The following is a 17,190-nucleotide window of genomic DNA, read 5'->3' as shown; positions in this document are numbered from 1 at the left end:
CAGCCAAAGTAAACAGGTAAACTGCATGTATACAGCGCTTTGTCCCGTCTTTGCGACCCTCAAAGTGATTAACATATACAAGTCAGCATTTATCCGTTCACAACCATTCATCCTGATGGCATGACTCACACACTGCTTGCCATGCCATCAGTAGAAACTTCGGGTTACTTATCTTGCCCACAGAAACTTTGACATGTTGACTGCAGGGGTTGGGATGGAATTGCTACAAGACACTGGCATTGGCCTACCGTGCTGTGAAGTAATCTAGTCCTCCCTTCATCAAGGACATGGTTAAACCATGCGGGCACTTTGCTCTGAATCGGCCAATAAGCTCGCTACTCCCTTCGTGTTGGACCAAAGTGACCGTCAACAAGATCATAACTTGTTGCTATCCTTTTTCCAGAATAGTGAAACATGCTTCCCATTGACATTAGGACAGCAAAAATTCTACACATAGACCTTGTGTCTTGGCAAATAAACACAACTCAGAAAAAAAAGATTGAAACTAATGCACCAGCAATTACAATGGTTTGGTGTTGGTTCTGAGTTTCTATGTTTATGGTTAATTCACTTTTTGTAAGTTGCTTTGGGTAAAAGCATCAGAAATGAAATGTACTGAACCAACACACGTCTGATAAGACCATTAACTTCTTCATACAAAGCCAGCCCCAGGTACACATCTGACAAAAAAGAAACTGCACATCCGACAGCATGTCCAAAGAGAAGCGATAACGGAGATGTAATTGGAGGAGAATGAGGGTAAGTCAGTGTGAGCGTAAACTGGCACACTGCTTTAAAAAAAAGATGTACAAAGGGACAAGAGAGACATAGGCATAGACAAAAGAGTGTCAGAGTGAGAAAGACAGGCCTGCATTTCCCTAAAGGCTGGCTTTATTCAATAAAAGAAGGACACAGGGGCTGCAGAAGATGAAAAATGACACAATTTTGAGCCTCGCCGAGGGAGCAAAGGATTTCGACGCCCCACTGAATGACATCACAGAGGAAACTATAAATAGAAGGGACGGTCTGTCTGGATGAACATTTAGGGAAGGGTCCCACAGATGTTCAGGGAGGTTGTTTGGATAGACGTGATTGAAGTGACCGCAATGTTGAAAAGGTATAAAATAAAACTGCACTGAAGGGTATAACATTTCCTAATATACTCAGGCACTGAAAAGGCTATACTCATGCATAAAAAGCCAGTTGGGCGGCATCACTGTCACGTCCTAAAAAGACAATCTACTCAGCTTTGAGAGTTTACTCATTTTTGTTTTATCGAATTTGCTTTGAAATGTATTAACAGTCTAGCTCCAGAGTCTCTTTCCAGATATATTCAAAGACAAGACAGTAACAGAATAACTAGTAGCATGGGGAATAGCAATATTTACAGATATTAAATCCTTTAACATTTTGACAATAAACTTGACTGCTGTTAAATCACTGAGGCCCTCGACATGAAGGGTCAAACCAGCCTCTGTTATCTGAGGAGGTTGAGGTCCCTCAGCATCTGCCGCACAGTGCTGAGGATGTTCTATGGGTCTTCGGTTGCCAGTGCTGTCCTGGTGCTGTTGTTTGCTCTGGAAGCAGACGCCAACAGACTCAACAAAGTGACCCATAGGGCCAGTGATGTTGTGTGGGGGGGAGCTGGACTGTCTGACGGCTGTGTCAGTAAAGAGGATGCTGTCCAGGGTACGGAACATGTTGTCTGCCACCCACGCCATGAGACGCTGGTCAGGCACAGAGCAGCTTCAGTAAATGACTCAATCCACCAAGATGCACCACAGAGAGCCGCAGGAAGTCCTTCCTGTCTGTGGCCATCAGACTGTTTACTTCCTTGGAGTGTCAAGCATTTAACTCCTTACAAAACTGTGCCGCCCGGATACTCACAAAAACACGCAAATCAGAGCACATCACCCCCATCCTTCACTCACTCCACTGGCTCCCTGTAACACACCGGATTAACTACAAAGTCCTCATAATGGTCTTCAACGCCATCAACCACACTGGCCCCACCTACCTACAGGAACTGCTAACCAGAAAACATTCCCATACCTCACGCACACTCAGGTCAGACAGCTCCAATCTCCTGGCTATTCCGTGGACAAAACTGGTCACCATGGGAAACCGTGCTTTCTCCTCCCTGGGTCCACGTCTGTGGAGTCAGCTTCCATAGAACATACGGACCTCGGCATCACTCTCAGTTTTTAGGAAATGCCTCAAGACCCACCTGTTCCATACCACATTTTACTGACTGTCCTTTACTTTATTTTTATTTTTTTAGACCTTTTATGCTCTAAACCTTTTATTTTTTATATTGCCATTTTTTATCCAATATGCTCCTTTAGATATATTTTTACTTATTTTTCCTTAAAGCTTTGTGAAGCACCTTGAGATGACGTTTGTCTTTAAAGTGTACTATATAAATCAAATGTATTATTATTATTATTATGTTTCTATAATATTTGTATATTTTTATCTTATCTTTATTGGACATATTACTTTCATTACTTATGTGTATCTAATGTTTCTTTTGTTTTCCTAAAGTATTTCTTATTCTGATACACCAGATGTTGAGTTTAAGCTAACATCAACTAAAGATGTAAATATTTCTTGCAGATTTACTCTAAATTAAGAAAATGTTTTGTGGTATGTAATGCTTTCAAATGTACATTTAATTCAGATTCATGAAATGTATTTAAATGTATATTTTTCACCACATCAAAACTGGAGCTTAACTACTGACAACAATTGAACAATTGTTGAAAATGTGCAATATTTATAAACTCTCTATGCATCAGTTTCCTGCTTTATTTTGGAACTGTGTTAATGAATCATGAATAAATAAATAACTAGACGCAGGTAGAGGAAGGGAGACTACTGCATTTAGTGCTAACCCTAAATGATCCCAAAACCTTGCAGCAAAGTTGTGAGTTTACAAGTATACGCTAGCTGAAAGTTAAAAAGCCAAACTTAATCCGGAGAGAATCTGAAACAGCTCCCATAACAGTTGCTGCTTGCTGAGCATGACACCGGTAGCTCTGAAGAAAGCAACCATTAATATTTGAGTCATGGCTCTGCAACTTAAAAAAAACAGCCTGTACCACTACATCCTGATAAGGCTTTTGTATCTCTCTTCTCCCATGGCACATTTATCAGGGATCTCAAGCTCTGTATACACCATAGTGTAGGGAGGGTTGGTGGGAGAACTAGTGTTTTCAACCATTGATTCCTATCTACTGTTACTGGCTCTCTAATTGGGCCTGGAAAGGGAGGGAATCATCTCTGCAGATTGATGACTCCACTCTGGATGTGTTTGTGGTCTATCAGAGAGTGAAATGAGACTGTGGGGATGCTGCGGCGAGGGGGATCTCCACCCCCGCATCGCTCTCCAAGATAAAACACCCTAGGCAGATTGGAACAAGCGACCGTCATCACTATCCTCCTCACAAACACATCCTCAATCAGAGTGACAAGCAACACGGACGCATCTCCAGCCCCTCCGTAGAGAACAGATTAGCCTTGCTGAGTCAGAGTGAGGGGCCGGGACTAAAAGTCGGTCCAAGTGATGAGATTAAAAGGATGACACATTGGGGAGGGGGGGATAGGTTGACCAGGTGCCAACACGCCACATGTGGGACAAAGAGTGTGTTTGTGCGGGACAATGCTGGACATGTTACTGCAATGATAAGAGCTAGTTAAGATGTAATTCTAATGTCTATTGAAAGTGTTAGCTTATGCATATTAATAACACTGATTTTCTTAGGTTTGTAATTGTTTACACAAACTATGCAGAATTAAATATATTTGGTTTGAATGGAAATGTTTTCCAACAAACTATCATACATATATTTCTGTATTCTTTAGCAAGAGTCTGGTAAAATGACTGGAGCTAGCTTCCTACCACAGACTGCTGACCTGTGTGACTGAGTGCTGCACAGAGTGGTAGGCGGTCATTATTTTCGCTGAACTATTTCTTAATGCTTTTATTTTCTTTCATTTTTGTAAAGCACTTTGTATCATCTTGTGTTGAAAGGTGCTATATAAATAAATAAATAAACTTGCCTTGCTGCTACCTGATCTGTTCAGTAATCCTCTTTAAGTTTCAGGAGGAATATATCTATAGATCAATATTTTCTTCCGAGCCTGGCGTTTCTTCTGAGTTTCGCGTAACGTCTCTTCAAAACGTATTCGCTCAATGCGCAATTGAAAATAATTCTGGCAAATCTCACAAAAACTCTCTAGGAATCACACCCATGATTAAATACAAACCTGTCACGATTCTCATGTTATGTCACGTTTATAGTTTTGTAGGTTTGGGTGTTTTTGCTGTTTTCCATGTCATGTTTCCCTTTGGGTTATTGTCTTGTCATTAGTTTCCCTGGTGTGTCTAATTGTCTGATTATGTTCACCTGGGCCCCTGTGTTTTCTCCTCTCTCCTCATCTGTGTCTTGTTGTGTGATTGAGTCTTGTGTGTATTTAAGTTCTGGGTTGTCTGTCTGTCTTGGTCGGTTCGTCTTGTTCCCTGACTAGTTCTGCGGTGAGTGTTCTGTTTTGTCATTGTGTATATATATCATAGCCTTGAAATAAAGGGATTTTCAGTTTATATCTGCATTTGGGTCCTGCTTGTTTCACAAATCGTGACAAAACCCGTATTCCAATGAAGTCGGGTAAAACGTAAAAACAGAATACAATGACTTGCAAATCCTTTTGCACCTAAATTCAATTGAATACACTACAGAGACAAGATATGTTCAAACTGATAAAACCTTAGGTTTATCTAAGTCTTTTTCAGGGACGCCCCTGCTTATTTCAGCAAGACAATGCCACGTCCTGCACGTGACACCAGTGTGGCCTCGTAGTAAAATAGTGCGGGTCCTAGACTGGCCTGCCTGCAGTCCAGTCCTGTCTCCCATTGAAGATGTGTGTTGCATTATGAAGCGCAAAATACGACAACCGAGACCCTGGACTGATGAGCAACGGGAGTCGTACATCAAGCAAGAATGGGAAAGAATTCCACCTACAAAGCTTCAACAATTACTATCCTCCGTTCCCAAACGCTTATTGAGTGTTGTTAAAAGGAAAGGTGATGTAACACAGTGGTGACATGACCCTGTCCCAGCTGTTTTGGATAGGGTTGCAGGTATCACATTCAGAATGAGCGAATCGAGAATCACACTGACCCAAACCCACCCCCATAACATTATGTATAACATACACATCATGCGAACAATATGTTGTTCTTTTTAATATTCTAAATCCTGCGGTACCCTTGAACATGTTGCACATTTCTGCTCCACACAATTTTTTTATTTTATTTGCACAGCTCTCCACTTTGAATATAATAATTGTAATATTTTTACGGTACTCAGTTTCTCAAATATGTATGTTTTGTGTATATATTGTCCTTATTTTTATTTATTACAACAGTCTTCAATTGTTTAAAAAAAATATGTTATAAGAGTACTATTTGTTGCTACGTATTCCTCTTTCTGTGTCTTTGCATGCACCTTGACACTAGGGATGGGAACGATTAATCGAATATTCGAAATTATTGAGGTTTTTTTTTTTTTTTTTTTTTTTCCCCCACGTTTATTATTTTTTTTATAGGATATGTACATTTCGGTTGATCGGTTAACCGTTTTTTTGGGGGATGAATATTCGAATATACATTTGCTTTCAAATTCCCATCCCTACTTGGTACCAAAGCAAAGTCCTCTTACTCAGTGTGTAAACCTACTTGGTAATAAAACGGATACTAATAGTTTTTTTACCTGAAGTGCAGGCTCCACCTGGACGCTTGGCCCCGCTCTGCTGGAAGAAGGTGTCTTTGCTTTGAGAGCCCTCCTGCCCCACCTCCACCACCTGCACCTGCTGCAGGGGGGCGCTCCACTTCATGGTGTACTTGGGCCCCACTGGGACCAAGCTGCTGATATCTGGGGGCCCCCTGGTGGAGATAAATACAAATTAGAGAAGGGAGTTTAGAAAGAAAAATAACTTGAGGGAATCTCCCCTCCCGATCCCGCGACGAGAAATGTCAGGAAGAGGAATCTGGAGTGAGAATCAGAATCAGTGCGATCAAGCCATGTTCCCTGCCAAAACTGTACCCCCAGCTGTGAGGGGGAGTTCATTGTTATTCATGTATTCCAGTAATCGAGGAGACAATCAACATTGTGATCGGTTTGTCAAGATCCTGGAGGGCAGACAAAGTCAACTTCGGGACACTTGAGTTGAATGAGACGTAGAGCGATAATTACTTTGAAGGCTGAACAAGAGGGCTTTAAGCGACTTCCCTGACAGGAGCTTTTCCTGTTTACTTCTAGGCCGAGAGAGTTGGAGAGCGATGTGATCAATGGTGCTGTCACAGAAGATAAATTGGAAGGAAACCCAAAAATGTTTTATGTCAGTAATCCAAGACTCCTGTAGCTGTAGTTAGGCATCCTACCATTTGTTTAAAGCTGATAAGACTCCTGCGAGTGCAGATAGTGCTTGAATGCGCTAGCAGCTATTTCTCTCTCATGTGCAAAAACCTAGGGTGTCACTTTAGAGCCCTGCACCAGCTAATAGCTATTTATCCTAACTGTGCAGTTTAGCACACTGTCATTTCCTAACTTACACACAACTTCATGCTGGAGCTGCGCATTATGAACGCATTAGCAGAGCATCTTTGAACACATTGAGGGCATTTAGCTCGTCTTGTTCTACATGAGGGACTTACTTGACATTTATGTTGGCGCAGATGAGCACATCATCAAAGAGGAAGACCTTTCTCTCCTTCGACTTCAGGACTTGTCCCCGCTCGCCGTACACAGTCTCGATGAGCGTCTCACAAAGGACCAGTGACCCCTGCTCAGAGTTCAGTTGCTAAAAAGGGACACAGCAATCAGATCAGAGTCGGAGGAGACAGTGGCACAAAGAGCCAGTCCTCCAGAGTTCAGCGTGTGGAGGACACAGTCAGCCTTGGAGGAAGCGACGTCTCATCAGGGATTAGTAACACTTTCATGCCGCTGAAGGTCATTTTAATGCGCGCGCACACACACACACACACACACACACACACACACACACACACACACACACACACACACACACACACACACACACACACACACACACACACACACACACACACACACACACACACACACACACACACACACACACACACACACACACACACACACACACACACACACACACACACACACACACACACACACACACACACACACACACACACACACCTAGTGTCAGCAAACTTAGTTGAAGCAAGCATGCAGTATCTCTGAGCTGCACACATGTGATGAAAGGGACCTAAAGACGTACTTTAAGGATGCAACAGAGGCTGCCAGACTGTTTTTTGGTCCTAAATACTTTTAACACGTCCTTTAGATCATTCTGTCTTTTTCTCTGCACCACGCTATCCCCTATACTACCACCACAGTCTAACCTGGCTTAGCGTTTGAGCACGGGGACACACAATCCTTTCCACCACAATGAGGAAACTACACATGGGTAGACACGCATGAACAGTTTGCTGCATGCACACCTTAACACTCACTCACACACACTTGATCGATCCGTAACAGACGCAGCTTATGCTACAGTATGTTGGCAGACGCTGTGCTTTCCAGTCATCCATATGTTTGGCAAAGAGAAATAGCAACAGAAAGCTTTCTTTTATCACTTTGGTCCAGCTTCTTTTATGACTTGTTAATCAATACTGTTATGCATACTGCTTCAATCTAAGGCAGGCTCATCAAAGTCTATACTGAAAGCAGTGGGTTAAGTCCAAATATGGAGTTCACATCCTGATACTTTGATGTTTGTTCAAAAGGCACACATTTCTTAGCAAATAATGATTCTTTCTGCTGTGTCCGATCTACAACCTGCAGTACAGTAACTCATGTGACCACATTTTAAAGAGGGAGGATGTCCTATCCGCAGGTCATCTGTAGCTGCGGCTCGGATTGCACACAAAATGAGTCATTAGTCCGACTACGAGTGCCGTTTGATGGCCACAAAGCGAACAGCTCCCTGAAGAGGTGGGCTGCAATAAGAATACACCCTTAAAGTCTTCAAGCGTCAATAGGCTCAGAGGGCATTCCACATGTGTGTGTGGGAGTGTGTGTGAAACCAATCCTCACTCACACTGTTATCCGTCCTATTCTGCCAACTTAGATACTTTGAGGCAAAGAATGAATATTTCATTGGATGCTTATGGGGGCAATAGAGGAGACCGTTTGCTATTGGAATTCTGCTGTGTCACCGCAGCAAATGGAATTCTGTGTGGAGTGGAGGAGATTTGGCCGAATCAGCTCATCTCGGAGTCCTGGAAAGCAACGGCTGATAGAGAGAAATAAAGAGGGGAAAAGGTTCGAGAGAGGGAGAGGAAGAGCGAGGAAGATGTGGTAACGCTGGAGAACGAGAGAAGAAGAGCGTATAAGTGGAGGGAGAAAGTGAGCAAAGGGAGTGCAAGAGAGGGGAAAGTGGAGAGAGGAGGAAAGAGTGACAGGGTGAAAGAGATAGCTCTCTTACAGTTTCCAATTAAATGTCTCATTTACCCCCTAATTCTTCTTATTCAGAGCAGCATTTGTTCAGATTTGCAGCGGCAGGAATGTAATTTCAGTGTGGTAATGGAGAAGCAACGCCTCCGCCATTGCAGTTGGTACTGTTTAGGAATGATAATGGGCATCATTTCTGGGAGATCATTTCTCTAAACAAAAATGCCACACTAGATTAATGTGCGGGAAAGTGATATAAGCGATTGCTATATACTAGTTCAATGTAAAGGTGTTTGGCTCACGGTGATAACAACCAGAGGGCTCAGACTCACAGTCCATTTGATTGGGGCATACAGTATGTGCAAGTGTGTACGTGCACAAGGGAGTGTGTGTCCAGTCACCTTACTGAGCAGGCGATCACTGACGCTGCGGGCTAGTTGTTGAGTCTCTGCAATCTGGTCGGCGACTCGTTTCTGTTCATTCAGCTTCTCCGCCAGCATCTCCAGCTCTGTGAGAGCGAGCTGCAGGGGCAGGCGGTCCACGTGGCCCTTCGGAGTGTTCTTCAGCATGTCCTGGGAAAAGGTCACAGGGAAAGTTTTAAGTTAAGCCACTGCAAGTTTAAAATAAAAATCAGTGTCTGTGTTTGATTTAATAATATCTTCAGTGTACTGCAATATAATGAACTGTGACAAAATCATGTGTTCAAGTAAAAAGTGATTTCATTGCCTTGCAAGTAGTAACTAAGTACATTTACTTATAATATAAACTATACTTGTACTTTACTTGAGTATTTATATCTTATGCTACTTGGTACATCTATTCTACTACAATTCAGATGTAAATCGTGTACTTTTACTCCACCACACTTTAGTAACACCTGGAGTAAATTCCCTGCAGTTTACAAAGTCTTTAAAACTAGCTGCACCAGCTTTGATAACACTTCAATGCATCAATAATTATAATCAGAACATGTCATAGATATTATTCTGGAATGGACCAATCTGCATAATGAGTACTTTTACTTGTGGTACTTTAAGTATATTTTTGACAGAAATACTTTTGTAATTTTAATAGAGTATCATTTTGAATGCAAGACTTTTACTTGTAACCGATAATTCCTACACTCTGGTACTTCTACTTCTACTCAAGTACAAGATCTAAATACTTCTCCCACCTCTGATGCCGTGAAAAATTGAATTGAGGAAATGTTTTGACTTTTTTGGAAGTTTGCAAAGTCAACCCACTTGGATTAGAATGTTCAATATCTTTCCAAACTTTGCCAAAGTCAAATACTCAGAGGATCTAACTGTGTACAACACACTTTCTTTCCAGTGTAAAGCTTGTTGTATTGCAACTTCTGCCCTTTTGTGAGCAGTGTTGGCTAAAACAAACTAAGTCTAAGCGTAGTCTTTGTGGCTCGCATGTCTATATTTGTGCTGTATCTACGACCCGGTGAAAGCCTGCTGTTGTGTTGATATGCATCTCAGACGCACCTCAATGCTTTAAGCGCTGGTTCCCTGTAATGTATGATTTAATATACACTTCCTATTTTGGAGTAGTGAATTTAGGGCTAGGAAGAAAACGCCTGATTCGCATTCATAACTTATCTTTTGAATTCATGGATAATCAATGCCTACTGAGGGATGAAATGAGCTTCTGCAGATCCAGCGAGTGAAGCTCAAACCAAATCTTTGCTCAGAATGGAAAATGAAGGGGTCGTGATGTAAAGCCAGCAATATGAAAAACTGATGTGGCTAGCTACTTTTTTAGCACTTGATAACCCCAGTGTAAAAGTATGTGCAACTTTGTGAAATTTGGAAAGGTTTAAATGTGTCACCTCGCAGCTTTATTAGTGTATCAGCTGCTGTATCTTTATTCCGCCTCATTTCTCATGCTGAGGGTGCTTGCTAATTCAAGTTGCCCTATTCTGCTCATTTCCAAGTTTATATTTGTATTTGTAATATCTACTGGGGCATGTTTACTTGCTTTAATGTTCAAAAAGGTATTTATTTCTCTCATGCTGCCTTTGCTGCAGCACCTCTTTTCACCCTCTGTCTGAAACCAGAGCCCAGATTGGTTAGCTGGCCGGCTCTGATGTGATTGCCCAAACATTTCTCGACCCCAAATCCCGTAAAATGTGTTGGCGCTAGCTAATAGAAGCGTGAGTGCTACACAGTGATGTTACTTTGTTACAGAAGTAAACGAAGGAGTCCAATGGAGGCGTTTCAGGCAGCCACCCCCCACCCCCCCTGCCTGAAACACTGTGTGGGACAGAAACTCCCTCTGGGGGGAACTTTGGGATTTTTTTAGCCTTTGCAGACCATTCACATGCACACAAAACTGAATATCACACTACAGGAAAGGGAAAACCCCAACAAGAAAAATAATAACATTAAAACAAATGAAATAGCGCTTTAATAACCAAACATTTGTTTACCTGCAGTAGCAGTATGAACTGAGGGAAGCGTTGAATGGGTTTAACCATGAGTCCATACAGAGTGATCCGGTCAACACTGCATGCCTGCTTCTTCTGATGACAAAAAGAGAAAGAAGAAATATGAAGTTGGAAAAATATTCAAGCACAGAAAGGCTATTAAGAGGAAACCACGCCATTCTTACTTTAAGAGGAGCTTGTGTGAGTCCTCTATAGACCTTTTGTAGGTGTCTGCGTGGGTGAATAAGGTATGAACATCACGGTCTGTTAGTCATATGAGGGCATGAAAGAGGATATTTTTTGAGTGTGTTATGTCTAAAGTATTATCGTGGGCGTAGGTCAGGCCAAGATCATTTCGGGGCAGCGTCAAGTCTGTACAACAATTTTATCATCAGTGGGCAAAAGGCAAATAAGAGGGCACATTTAATAGATGGTGCGCTTGTTAAGGTTGGATAAGATCAACTCTTAGTGAAACTCTAGAGATCTGAGAACATCTGTGAAACAGAGCACTATATTACATACAAACTTGTGTATACTTGAAGCATACTAATTGTTCTCTAGTTTTTGCCCATTTGAGTTGATGCATGTAGAATATAAATATATATGTGTATATTTTGTTGAGAAGTTCTTTATTTTTCTCATACTGCCTGTGCTGCAGCACCTCTTTTCACCTTCTGTCTGAAACCAGAGCCCATTTTGCTCTGATTGGTTAGCTGGCCGGCTCTGTTGTGATTGGTCAACCGCTTAGAGATTTGTCTGAAATGTCCCTCCCCTTAACCACGTACATTGTGTTTGAGTGCTAGCGTGAGTGTTAGATAGTGATGTAACTATGTTACTGAAGTAAACAAAGGACTATAATGGGATCCAACTTTGGGTTAGCCTTAGCAGATGCACACAACATATACAACACACTTCAAGAAAAGGAAAACCCCAAAAGTATAATAGAGCCTCTTTAAGTATTTTCTTTATATTTGACTATTGTATTCAACCATCAAAGGCTGTATATTACCAACTACATGAAATGAATGATGAATACCAGCCAAGCACAGGAACTTCAGATACTGCGTTGTTGTTCTGGACATTAAAAGAGAAATCGGTGGTTACATTTGCATTTAATAACCTTAGCACTTAGCATGTGGAGCCCTTTGACAGGCTCTAAAGGCTCAACCACTTATTGAGTACTCAAACTGACATGTACATTACCTTGTAGGGTGAAATGACATTCCCCATTGTACTGGCGCTATAATAGTTTGTGTGCAGACAGACTCTTTTCACATGTGTTGAACCTTTTGAGTTATGACACTTTTTGCATAATATGGCATTCATTACTCTATGATATTCATATAGTCATGCATATTTTTTAGATGACCTACTGTGAGTGGATATGCTTATATGTATTTAAATTATTACTGTTCTACACTGTTGGATTTCTGTGTGGTTTAATATGCTATTTCCAAAAACAACTTCTGCAGGTGTATACACTTTTTAATTCCTCCAATCCAAGTTGAAATTAACTAGAATGGTTTACAGCCCAGTATTGTGTGAATATGTGTTCCTGACAAAATGCCAGTGGAGATGAAAGTCAGGCTGTCTGTGCGTTTGTCAAAGTATCAGTGTGTTACCTGCCAAGTAGCGGACACTACAAAGATTTGTTCAAAAATATTAGTTTGGTAATTTTTGCATATCACTACCTTATGAGTAAATGTGTCTAACTAGTAAACCTTTGATTCAGAAACTTGTAAACTCACAGCATGCAGAAATGAGATGCTCCACCTGTGAATAGCTTGACTGACTTTACACAAATTGAACACAGGCAGGTGAAATCACAAAAGAAAAAAAAACAGGACCACCAGATTCCCAATGGTGGAAAAACTAAAAAGTCAAAACAATCCTTCTAAAATTATTTGCATGCCAAATGCCAGTGAGATAGATAAAAGACAGATAGCCGGTTTATTCTGAACAACTTTTAAGTTGTTGATTAGCCCGTCTTTCGTTGCCAAGTTAGCCATTGGGTTTATTTGGTTGATACAGTATGACAGAAGACTACTTTTTAATTGACAGTGAAATATTTTACTTTACTTGAGATGTGCCCTATGTGGTACCCCTTGCTATAGCAAGATATCTTATACACAAATCGCGAAAAATCACCCTAACCCTATTAAATCACAGCTGAGGACAGGAAGGCAGTGGTCTTACAGATGTAATTCTAGTCTTAAGATCCAATGCTCAGCAACTGGACAGAGGCATAACCATACCAGATATTGACATGGCACCTGAGAGGGTCAAGGTGTCAATGGAGATGGGCTCTTTCCTGCTTCATGCACTGAAAATGGTTGAGTGGTCTCAGTTAGAGAGGTAGTTGAGGCTGAGGGGGGTTTTAAGGAGAACCTCTCTATATCTCTTATGAAGGGCTGTCGTGTTCATTGAAACCTGTCTAAAATGCACAGTATAAAACCATAACACTGCCTGGGATCATATCAATGCATCAGTTGTTTACTTGACTGATCTCTCAGGACATGAGCTGAATTCTATAAGTTGATAGAGAAGTCTAGATGGTTATAATCACCAGTAGGAAACACCAAAGTGAATGCAAAGAATCATGGGTTATTTGATGTAACCAGCCAGAAGGCGACCTGACAGCTTGGGGTTAGGTAGGGAAGTGGATTGGGCAAAGGCGGCATTGACAACCCGCCACAAGGTTCCTCGATAAGAGCTGAGGAAACTCTGAAGAATATGAGGTCTTCAGGGGTTTCATAGGTTCCTATAGTTAGAAACAGAGACTGGCTGGTTGAAAATCTCTCACGCTAATTGGCTCAGGTAGAGTCTTTTCATTTTGGATAAATGGAAACGTACAATTAACTGCTTTTACATAGCGCTTTATCCAGTCTTTACGATCCCTACAAGCACTTTACATCCACTTGCTCAAGGAAGCTAACAGTCACACACATTCCCAGACCCATTGGGAGCAACTTGGGGTTAAGTACCTTGCCCAAGGATACATCGACTTGTTGACTGCATTGGCTGGGATCAAACACACAACCTGTTTGAAAGACGACCGCAGCACCACCGAAAAATATATCTGATGATTACATGAATCAGAGTGGACTTGTTATAAGTTTAATAACATGGTTGTTTATAATATAAACAGGAGAAAGACGAGAGGTGCGCAGTAAAATGACTGTTTTCCACTGCAGCTGCTTGTTAATTGCCTGCGAGTCATGCTGCTGCCAGTGGGTCTGTACAGGCTGATGGTTTTTAGATTATTATTATTATTATTATTATTATCTGGTCAATTAGAGCGCTCTGTGCACTTCAGGTTTTAATCAGATTCATTTCCGGTCCACATTTTTGGACAAATGAATAACGCTCCGGTGGATTTCTTCAGAGACTCATGCCCCCACACCTCATCCTCTAATGTCATCTGGAGAGTAGACTGAAGTTTGCTTCATTAGTAATGAAACAAGAACGTTTTTTAATGTAACCACTTTCTGAGGTAAGCAAGCTGCAGTCCAAACAGGCAAAGAGCCTCCTGATCCGGACTGTGGTATGCTCGGCAGGTGGAGCAGCACCAAAAAGCACAAGGTGGAAAAGTGGTTTCCTTTAACCACAGGTCATTTCAATGTCATGTTTTTCTTACGGTTACTGAATGAAAGTGGATTCTAGTACCATTGCAACAGATTAGAGCTGACTGGCTGAGCAGGTAGCTGCACATTTCAGGAAGCTGCTCTGCAGCGTAGAGTGGTCAAGCTTTAAGATCCCATTAGAGAGTGAAACCTGTGTGAAATAGAGCATGCTGTGACTTGTTTTCGTCAATACAGAAAACGGATTGGATTTGTTAGTGACTATTATACTATATTTACAGAGTCTTTTAACTCTTACTGAGCAGGGTATAATTCAATGGATATACATCTTGTTTTGATATATGAATCAGAACCTCTACGGCTCGGTCACCTACCTTACTGAACACACATGCATATTTGTTGCCAGGCAACCTTATCAGCATAGCAGAAAGCATCAGCTTTTACTGTTATGCTGGAACTGATGGAACTGCCACTTGAGCTAATGTTGGTTGGCACCTACTTTTGATGTGAAGGAAAAGGGAAAAGGACAAGACTTAGTGTGTCATTGGACCCGTCAAACAGACCCTTCCCTTCACAGCTGATGTGAACTAGATTAGACCCATGACACTTCCAGCCAGTTTATTAATAAGTCCTGTCATCGTAGCAACAGCCGTCTCCACACTGCCTCTCACCACTGAACTGGATAATGCTACACTACACTGTTTGGAAAAACACGATTAATGCCAGTTTGGTTTCATGATTTTCAGGCTGAAAAACGTGTTTGCTACAATTGCTAGTACATAACCAAACTCTATGCCCACTCCATTATCCTATTATTTTAATGAGAATTTATTATGCAGTAGTGGTTTTGAAGACAATGACTTTTTGAGATTGTTTGAATTGTCTGATTTGCAGTTTTTTTTATTGTTTATCAATGTACCAAAAAAGAGAATGTATGTGCTTGAACAATTGTAGAATTGATCCAGAGGATGAGATTTCTTAAGGTATTCCTCTTTTTTTTTTAAAGATTTACACCAAACTCACTAGATGCAGTCCTCATATTACATTGTATTTCCTTTAAGCGCTTAAAGTAATGGCCCCTATACCTGTCGATTTGCCCTGTGTGTTCATGGCCACGTGCATGCACTCAGTGCCTCCGCAATGTTTTAAAAGCAAGGTAATGAAGTCTGTGATTGATTCAGTGCGTGTCTAGCCACGTTATTATTTTGTTCATCTTCACACTGACAGTTAGATCTCCAACAGGCAGCAGGAGGGACATGGAAACCTTTTAAAAGAAAGCAGGCACACGTGTGGTCAGGATGTAACATGCAGGGCTGTCGGCTGTGGGATCTGCTTCTGTAAATCAGCATTACTGCTCGATGATACAGGTCACACTCATGCATGAAAGCGGAGCGCACAGGGAATTGTTAAACTCAGCACATTTAAATAATTCCTTGGCACTCTCCGTGAAGCGAGGCTCTTTTTTGCTTTGTTCATGATCGCTAATTAATACAGTATCTGAAAAACGTAAAAGTATAACCGATCATGATTGTCTGGTTCTGGAAAGTCGTCAAATTGCATTTCACATAACTACTAAATGAACTAAAGGGGTTGCAATTTTCTTCTTTTTGTTAACCAGCCTCAATGGAATTCATTCATTTGAAGATTTCTCCATCTTTTATTATGAAACTCTTGATAGCTTTTGAAGATATACTTTTTTTTTAAATGTGCAAAGAGCAGCCTACAAATACATATCAATAAGTATCATATTCTGAGAGTAATCCTCTTATAATAGCTGGAATATGGACACTTTGGGATATGTCAGTGTAATATCTACCAGAGTCGGTTATACAGTGCTTCAGACAAATTGCTGCTGTAGTTGACATACTATGAGCACAAAACTACTATTTTGTGTGAAAAAACATATTATTATATACAAATACTTAGTGGTGTATATTATTGAAATATTTAGCTATGGGGCTTTGCTAGTTTCAATATCTGCACAGTACGGTGGCAGACAGGTGTAAACACGCTACACTGGCCAAAAACACTCCGAGTAGGAAAAACGCACTGCAACTTAAGAAACCATGCAAATATAAAAACACAAATGTGCCAAAACACATGCAAATTAAGAAACCGCATTTATAAAACATTCACCAACTTCACAAAACATGCGCAGCGTTAACTAAAAGCCTTATATCAACAAAACGCTGCAAACAAAAATTAAACAGGCTGCAAAATGCTGAAACAGGGACACTAAAGTGATGCCCACAGCTTGTTGGCAGGCTGTCACCGTTGGCATGTTTTATAATTGTGAGTGATTTGTCAGTATATTTGAAATGACTAGGTTGGCTACGTTAGCTAGCTAGCTTACAGCAGATCTGCAATAATATTGGAAGGAATCATGTAATCACATTCTAAAATAAGCCAATAAAACATACATTTAAGGTTAGTTTCCAGTGACAGTTGACCAACTTTAAAATCCCTTTTCATCAACTTGCGCTCAGGTCCTAGCTGTATGCATCACCTTTTAATTTCCTGCTTTGCGTCATGTTTTGAGCTACTTGCAGAGTTTTGTATTTGTAGTTTCGTTTATACACCGCTTTTAGTAAACGTTGTGCACCTTTTGTCAAGTTGGTGAAGATGTTTCATGTGTTTTGGCACATTTGTGTTTAAATATTTGCATCGTTTTTGA

General features: G+C 41.0%; 1 protein-coding gene across 11 annotated transcripts in view; it reads right to left on the bottom strand.

Annotated features, from left to right (window-relative positions):
- Nucleotides 1–17,190, bottom strand: part of arhgef10la (Rho guanine nucleotide exchange factor (GEF) 10-like a) — a 152,285-nt gene that overhangs the window by 105,692 nt on the left and 29,403 nt on the right. For all 11 annotated transcript variants that reach the window (XM_079683363.1, XM_079683367.1, XM_079683369.1 and 8 more), the window contains 4 exons: nucleotides 10,939–11,031; nucleotides 8,903–9,073; nucleotides 6,716–6,861; nucleotides 5,772–5,944 (listed from right to left, as the gene is read on the bottom strand). In XM_079683363.1, the coding sequence (XP_079539489.1) occupies nucleotides 5,772–5,944; nucleotides 6,716–6,861; nucleotides 8,903–9,073; nucleotides 10,939–11,031 (583 nt within the window). The remainder of the gene's footprint in view (nucleotides 1–5,771; nucleotides 5,945–6,715; nucleotides 6,862–8,902; nucleotides 9,074–10,938; nucleotides 11,032–17,190) is intronic.

Source organism: Notothenia rossii (assembly GCF_949606895.1).
Source record: "Notothenia rossii genome assembly, chromosome: 5".
In the NCBI taxonomy this organism is placed as follows: domain Eukaryota; kingdom Metazoa; phylum Chordata; class Actinopteri; order Perciformes; family Nototheniidae; genus Notothenia; species Notothenia rossii.
This window is presented reverse-complemented; position numbering and strand designations above follow the sequence as displayed.